This window comes from Corythoichthys intestinalis, chromosome 2, assembly GCF_030265065.1.
Source record: "Corythoichthys intestinalis isolate RoL2023-P3 chromosome 2, ASM3026506v1, whole genome shotgun sequence".
Taxonomy (NCBI): Eukaryota; Metazoa; Chordata; class Actinopteri; order Syngnathiformes; family Syngnathidae; genus Corythoichthys; species Corythoichthys intestinalis.
This window is the reverse complement of record NC_080396.1, coordinates 59,968,479-59,977,034: the sequence shown is the minus strand read 5'-3', so window position 1 is coordinate 59,977,034 and position 8,556 is coordinate 59,968,479. Positions and strand designations below refer to the sequence as shown.

The following is an 8,556-nucleotide window of genomic DNA, read 5'->3' as shown; positions in this document are numbered from 1 at the left end:
GTCTAAAATTCCGGCAGAGCATTGTAAGAATCTCATTGATGGATACCGGAAGCGGTTGTCTGCAGTTATTTTGTCTAAAGGTTATGCTACCAAGTATTAGGCTGAGGTTGCCAATACTTTTGTCCGGCCATTCTTGGAGTTTTGTGTAAAATCATAATGATTTTTTTGTTTGTTTTCATTCACTTTTGTGTTTTTTCATTGCAAGCAAAATAAATGAAGATATTACTACCAAAGCATTTGTAATTGCAATCGCTTTCTGGGAGGAATTAAACATTATCTGACAGAATTTCAGGGGTGCCAATACTATTGGCCAGCGGTGTATTTTCCTACTGACTTGTTACAACAGTATCAGTGATTTAACATACTAGAGCGGTCGCCAAGTTCATGTGTAGAGACGGCCTCAATCTTTGCGCACATGATCGACGTACATGTGCATATTTCTTCATGTTCTCAATACCGTACAGTCAATCTATGTTGGTGCCCCTCTTACTCTGTGTGTGTCTCTGTGTGTGCATGTGCTCATGCAGGGGCTCCTGACACACGCGGGGGTTAAACATGAGTGAGTTTATAAAGCCTCTTTCCTGCCGCCAGCTGCTCACTAAAGGGATATTTGACAAGAAGGAAGATGATGAAGAGATCCGTTGTGCTGCTATTGCTGCTGGTTGACATTTCACACACTGTGGCTAGTAAGTAGAGAGGATGCTTTTTGAAAATGATTTTTGGGAAATTAGTCATTCTTATTGTTATATTGAAAAAAAAAACATAAGGCAAAAGAAAAATATAGACAATTGACATTTTTAAAACTCTTTTATCTATTTTTATTAATTTGACCTTTTATATATTTTTTAATTATAAATATAGTGAATTAATAAAGTTATTTTTCTATCATTTTTTTATTTATTAAAATGAATGTTAATTATTCACTTATTATGACTTTAAATATAATTTTAAATAATTCAAAACTTAATTATTTTCTATGATAGCTAACTAACTCTAAGAAATATGATTCCTAAGTATATAACATATTATATGTGTAGTCTACATTTGCATAATGACCAAGAATATGAGCTGTGATACAATTTAGATTTTTACAAGATCTTATGAGAAATCAATCCGAAAAGATGTTTTCTTCTTTCTTGATGTTATTTCTTGGAGCTCCTAACACTTTCGTGTATGAACTGAAATGACATCAAAAGCTAACCTTAGTTTTGCAAAACTGCAGGTGGAAATGTTGTCTGACATTGTTTTATAAAATTACTGTCACTTAAAAATAATAATAATAATAATAATGTTGACCATTGCAAAGTTATAAATGGATAATACTGTATTTCAGATTCCTACCTAAGAATAAGATGAACACTTTCTTTTCGTTTGTTTTAATGAAAATTTAACCCTGTGACTTCTTAATCTGCATTTAAGTCATACACAGCTGAGTGTCACATGAGTAGGATTTAGGGCTGTGAGGGCACATTCAGGCACTGTAAGACACATTTGTGTCTATTATATTTTTTTAAAAGTACAGCAGTGATATTGGTTGATAATAGATTGTTCATTATTGATAATAATTAACCACTGCAAAATTGTGTGGTAAGCCTGCAATTTGTAGCATGCAAACCAAATTTACACCCGGATGATGAAGTTCATGTTAATCCTGGTAAAATGATAACATGAAAGAGTCAAGCTCAACTTTAGAAATTTGTGTGGTGCATATTCTTCTGCTTATTTTCTCACACTCTTTCTCTTTACACACTAGAGTGGCCCAACCAAATGAAGGAAAAAGCTAAGCAGATCTTTTGACATGACCTATCTCATCGTATAGTGATGTCTAGCACCATGTCATCCAAGTGTTTTGAATATTGTTTAGACTTTGCACTATATAACCTTACTGGGGTTTATTAACATTCCACTGTAGATTACAAGATCACACACCAAAACACCAAGTAATTCCTAAACAAAATAACGGCCTTCTTTTCTTTTAATGCTATTCGTTTTAGAGCCCAAAAATCGTTTTACCCGCCATCCATCGTGGAACTCCAAGCTTTACCCAATTTGGAAAAATGGAGACCCCCGTTTTACAGACTCCTGGAGAGGTTTGTATCTCAAAATGTTTCTATTTATTCAAATATCATATGTAGCTATGTAAAAAAAAATATATATATTATTTTTAATAGGTTGATACTTGTTGTGGCATGTAGTTTTTGATTGACTGGAGACCAGTCCAGGTTGTTTTGCCCATGGACAGCACAACCTTCTGTGTGTGCTTTGAACAGGTGGAAAAGTAACATTCAATGTCGCCAACGACTCGCCAACTCTGACCGGAGCCAAAGTGACATTCACCATCGACTTGGAATTCCCCCACAACCAAAAAGTACAGGATGATGGGGATGTGGTTTGGGCAGAGGACTGCGTTGTCAATGGTAACACATAAATGTGCACAACCATTATTTCTTAGACACATAACTGTGTTTGCTATGCCATTTCAGTCATTAATACGAAGAAACATGGCTTGACCCACAACTGAACTTCTCACGCAATCGTTTCCTCATTTAGGAACCAAATATTTGGCATCACAGCAAGTTTTCCCTACTCAGAAGACAGACTGGGAAGCAGTTTTCCCTGATGGGACACCAATCAAGAAGGACAAAAAGCCCAACTATGTGTTTGTCTGGAAGACTTGGGGTAACTGAAGTCTTCTTTTTAGTATTATAGTTTATGTTTAGCATAGGGTGTAAATAATGTATTGTAAAGGTCATTTAATCAAGCCTTGCTTATTTTTATTTTAAAAATCAAAAATTATATGCCCTGGGTAGGTCAATACTGGCAAGTGGCAGACGGCCCCTCATCCACCCTGACCATCGATACAGCAGACATCCCACTGGGCTCCTACACCATGGACATTGTCATCTACCACTACCGGAGCAAAGAGAAGTTTATTCCTCTGGGTTACGCCTCCTCTCAGTTCTCCATCACTGGTATGAAAACCAGATGAATTTTGGATTACAACCCTGCATACCGTTTTCAAAGGAAATGAGTGAACTGTCAATGTAAATTTGTGTGCTGCTGGTATACCACTCGCTTATGCTAATGATTTTTCAAATTAATTTCTCAGTGTGGTTAAATTCAGCACTTGTATAATTAATTTTCATCTATGACATTACTCTTTATCGCTGATTTTCTGGGAGAAATTATAGTAGCTCTAACATTGCGGTTCGTGCAAAGTTCTCTGAAGTTATCAAGTGTGCTACCTTAATGTATAAAACAAGGATTCTAATCTATTTTAACACATGTATTTGAAATATGGTTCATTTCTTTATCAGTATACAACATATGTATCATCATAAACTGACAGAAATGTACTATACACAGGATCAACTCGTAAACAAAAATACCACGTGCATCTATTTAGTTTAATTGACGTGATACCAATTAATACTGTCCCAATCGCATATTTTTGCACCCGAGTCCAAGTCACCTGATTATTAGAATCTGCACATACCGAGTCCCGATCCGATACAGAAAAAAAAAGTTTTGTTCCCAAAAAGTTTTAAACATGTTACTGTCCCATCTAATTAATTTTTAAAAAGAACAACATAAAAAAATGCTTGTCTTTATTCAATGTTTCATTGAGTGAGACCACTCAAATCCACACACGCTGCTGAGAACAGCCCTTCGTCACTTACACAATGAGTTGCCACAGCACACTACCGCTACTGTTTAACAAGCTAAACGATGATTGACTGATCTGCAGCTTTGAAGGTAGTGCTACCAAGCTTCTCTGGCAAGATCAAAGCAGCACCCCTGTCACTCATAATTAAGTTTAACAAGCAAACTCCAGTGCATTGCTGACCAAGGAAAGCAGCAGGAGGGGGAGTGGGAGGCTGTACATGCATGAAGCAGAGAAACAAAAAAAATTTTTTTTTAATTAAAGAGCCAATCCTTTTCAGCCTATTCTGATCCTCTGATAAATGGTGCGATCGGCCCGATTCCCGATCACGTGATCGGATCGGGACATCTCTAATTCAAGCCATAAGTGTGCAGCTACCTGCTACTCAATTAATATGATTACTATGTACATCCATGGTACAGGACTTGTAGATTCAGCTGTTTGCAGTTTTACCCCTAAACATTTTTTGTGTTTTATTTAAAAAAAAAAAAAAAAAAAAAAAAAACTTTTTTTTTCATTTCTTCCAATTCTTCCATTGCATTTTCAATAGGTATCAATTCAATCATTCAATAATCAATCTTACTTTGAATGAACTTTGACCTCTGTCTTCCAATCTTAAACGTTGCTAAAATAGTTGTACATTGCCTGCACATGTGATTGCATTTGAGTTCTCTAAAGGACCATCCCTCTACAACGGTTAATACAGCATTATTAATTTTTCCACTCCACAGATCAAATCCCATTTGCTGTTTCGTTGGACCAAGTGGATGACATCCTGGCTGGTGACATGAGCTTCGTCCTGAACAGGGCCATTGCCTTTAGTGTGAGCCTGCATGACCCCAGCCAGTTCCTGAGCGAAGCTGACATCACCTTTAACTGGGACTTTGGGGATGACAGCGGGGCCCTGATATCCAGAGAACTGACAGTCACTCACACGTACATCAGCTCCGGCTCGTTCAGGCCCCGCGTGGTAGTCCAGGCGGTGATCCCAGACAAGGCCTGCGACCCTCCAGTGGATAGCACAACCAAAACCCCCGTGCCACCCAGCGGTCAGGAAACCTTGGGTATGCCAGCTTGTGTTCGTGATGACGTGACATGAATGTGGATGCAGCTAACTGTGATGAATCATATATCCTGTACTGTGGTAGCTCCTGTGGTCCCTCCTCTGGGTTCCAACAAAGAAACTGGTTTGAAAAGCAATGCGCTTTCCGACACAGAGGAGGACAATGGTGAAGATGAGACCTCAACTTCTCAACCTGCCCAGGAAGGGGCTGCGGCGGCCAAGACTCCCTCGCCCACCAACTATGAGGCGCACGGTGACCCTGCCTCCAACACATTGAGCGAGGAGACAAGGAGTGATACAGAAATGGAAGGTAAAGATGCCGGCAGACATTTTTGTTTGGTGGTGTAAAATGAAGGATGGGAACTGGTGTTGCTCACTGTGTTGACCATTTTGATGGAGTCATTTACAGTATTGGCGTCCTGAGCGCTGTTTTCTCTCTACAGTTTTAAAGCGACCCTTGTTACTGAGAGGCCAAGCTGCTGTGGTCCTCGTCACCAAAAGGGAAATAAAGGGCAATCTGACTGATGATGACTGTGTGACATATCGATATGGCTCCTACTGCGCTGACATTAAAGTAGTTGGTGGGTTATTCTTTATTACTTATGTCTTAATGCACGCCCGATTAAACCTATTATTTTCATTGTCTTTACTTCATTCTCTTTACTTTTCAGAGGCTATTGAGAGAGTTGAAATTGTACAAATGGACAACAGCATCGTGGCAACATCAGGAATAAACAACAATGCCATTGATCTCACTGTAACCTGCCAAGGAAGGTGAATACACCCTCTAACACTTACTGTCTATAACTGTTGTACTTCAGAAAACATCCATGCATCCATTTTTCACTGCATGGGACCCAGCCAATCAGAGGACATACCGTGTATACCATTGTACAAACAAGTTACAATCATGGATACTCATAATCACATATACTGTATGCACAATTTTGAGATTTCAATGAACCTAGCATGCAAGCCTTCAGAATGTGGGCGACTATTCAGAGTAAAACCATGCAAGCACAGGGAGAACTTAAAAAACTTTTTGCATTTTATTTTAGAATGTGAAATTGACTGAATTACTGAGGTGTCTCTCCCGCTCACTCAGCTTCCCCAAACAGGTGTGCAGTGTGATTCTGGATGCAGAGTGCTTGAAGCCCCTTCACTCCATATGCAACATGGTGGAACCCTCCAAAGAGTGTCAGATGGTTTTGCACCACTTCTTCAACGACTCCGGCGTCTACTGCATCAACGTGTCCGTGGCCAATGACGTTAGCTTGGCCGTCTCTAGCGCAAAAGTCAACATTGACATGAGTAAGTAGTTATATGAATGCGGTTGCTCAATGTCACTTTTTCATGACACTCCGCATAACCTGCTTAGTGACACAGGTACTGTATCCCCTAATTCTGTTTTAGGCTCAGGGCTGTCGACCTCCAGCATCATCGCTGCCGTGCTGGGTGTCATTCTGCTCGTATTGTGTGTTGGAGTTGTGGCGTTTTCTTACAAGTAAATGAGGTTTTATTCTTTCGATCTAAAATAACTGAAGCATTTGGATCCAAAAGTGGATCGTGGAATACAGTGGTATGAAAAAGAATCTGAACCTTTTGGAATTTCTCACATTTCTGCATAAAATCACCATCAAATGTGATCTGATCTCTGTCAAAATCATACAGATGTAACAACAGTGTATGCTTTAATTTAAACCACCCAAACATTTATAAGTTTTCATATTTTAACGAGGATAGCATGCAAACAATGACAGAAGGGGGGATTTTAGTAAGTGAACCATCTGCCTAAGGAGACTTAAAGAGCATTTGAAACCCATTTTTACCAATCATTTTAAGTCAGGTGTGTGCCCAATCACTGATGAGTGGTTTACAGCTGCTCTGACCACTATAAAACACACACCTGGTAAGAACTGTTTTGAGGAGAAGCATTGTCTAATGTGCATCATGGCTCGATCAAAAGAGCTGTCTGAAGACCTGCGATCAAGGATTGTTGATTTGTATAAAGCTGAAAGGATACAAAACCATCTCAAAAAGTCTGGATGTTCATCAATCGACAGTCAGAGAAGTTGTCTACAAATGGAGAGAGTTTGTCAATGTTCCTTGTTTTAGCACAAAATATTATAAATGTGATGGTTCACTTATTTATTCCCCCCCCTTCTGTCATTGTTTGCATACTATCCTCATTAAAATATGAAAACTTACTGTATGAATGTTTGGGTGGTTTTAGTCAAAGCCGACAGTTTTTTCATCTGTGTGATTTTCCCTAAAATCAGATTACATTTGATGGTGATTTTATGCAGAAATGTGAGAAATTCCAAATGGTTCAGATACTTTTTCATACCACTGTGAACAGCGAGTTAAAAACTCAATTTGTATTCTGGTTTTCAGACATGAAATAGTAAATTAGGGAAGCAACAGAAAGTTTGACTGCCTGTTGTACAGTCTCCATAAACAAATACAGCACAGCTCAGCCTCTGGTTTGTGAATGTTATGACAAGCAATATGCTTTAGGTGGTATGTATTAATAAAACAGTATAATGTGTGTTTTTAGATGCTTTGCTTTAATTCTTTGCAAGTGGCTCACAACTTTCCATCAATGGGATAGTTGGGACCAGTTAATTCCTTGACTGCCATTGACAGCGATAGATGTCCAATCCATTTCAAATCGCTTGCTGATATATATTTTTTCCTCATAAAAGGACGATTTTTTTGGTAATATTTCAACCTTACTGTTGTAATTGTGTTATTTCTGCACAATAGATCGACAAGGTTAGTAATATGCCTTATACTTGCGTTATTTCTGCAGTCCATCAGAGCATGCCTACACTGTTGTTTCACTAAATAAGTATTGCTACTGGTTTGTTTTGAGAGGGTCCACCTGAAGGTTAGTTAATATTGCATCACCAAATGAACCAAAGAACAGAAAAGCTCTCTTCTTTGAACAGGTGACTATTCTACAATCTCTTTTCACACAAAAGGAATTAGAAAGATATTTGCATAAATGTTAAGCAAAAGCAAACACACCATAAGGGGATTGCACAGTAGCTTAGTGTTATACATTATGTTGGACCTATAAACCAGTTGCCTTATAGTGGATAGGATTCTATTTAAAGTCCTATGGTATGCTACTTAAGATGTGTTACTCAACAGGCGCCTGAAGTCCTACCACCATCTAAAGGAGGACATCAGGGTGGGCGAGGACCTTCAAACTGGCTGGCATTCCGGTGGTTGCAAGACATCAATGCTGTGGAAGTTGCTCAACAGGCGAGGAGTAGTTGACCAACACCCCCTGCTGCAGGACAGACTAGTGTGAAGGAGGACCCAGATGGAATCTCCACATCACATCTCCTCACCCATTCCCTTTTTATACTTTTTTAAAGATCCTTTTTTAAAAACGTTAAAAGCATGTATCAACTAAATGTAAATCAATATATGTGGCCGAATTATAACATTTTTTTGTAATTGATCAAGAAATTTTGGTGCCATAATCAAATTAAAGCATTGAATCAACACGGGTTTTCCATTAAACTTTGCTTGAAGCATTTATGGATATCTTTCTTTAAATTATCGGAGTATAATTAACAAGATGGTCTCGTACCAGTGGAAATGATTGACATCTTTGCTGGATACATCTTGTTGTTACCATCTTCACCACCAGATGTCGTCACCGCCACATTAACCTGAATCGTTGCAAAGGAATCAAAGGTTTCCAACGGTTTTATTTGATCTCAGGACAAGTATTCACAACTGTGTTTCATAGTATTTTGCTTGTGAATTATTTAATACTGTATTTGATGATCTAGCAAAAGAACGACTTCATAAA

The 8,556-nt window shown here is 38.5% G+C and overlaps 1 protein-coding gene across 1 annotated transcript; it reads left to right on the top strand.

Annotated features, from left to right (window-relative positions):
• The first annotated feature begins 535 nt into the window (after positions 1 to 535).
• On the top strand, positions 536 to 8,555 carry LOC130912017 (melanocyte protein PMEL-like). The gene is made up of 12 exons (XM_057829741.1): positions 536 to 686; positions 1,995 to 2,090; positions 2,271 to 2,417; positions 2,551 to 2,679; positions 2,811 to 2,972; positions 4,396 to 4,728; positions 4,813 to 5,037; positions 5,171 to 5,308; positions 5,399 to 5,501; positions 5,833 to 6,038; positions 6,141 to 6,231; positions 7,884 to 8,555. Exons 1-12 carry the CDS (start codon positions 626 to 628, stop codon positions 8,044 to 8,046), a joined length of 1,854 nt encoding a protein of 617 aa, XP_057685724.1. The 5' UTR covers positions 536 to 625; the 3' UTR covers positions 8,047 to 8,555.
• The last annotated feature ends 1 nt before the right edge of the window (position 8,556 follows it).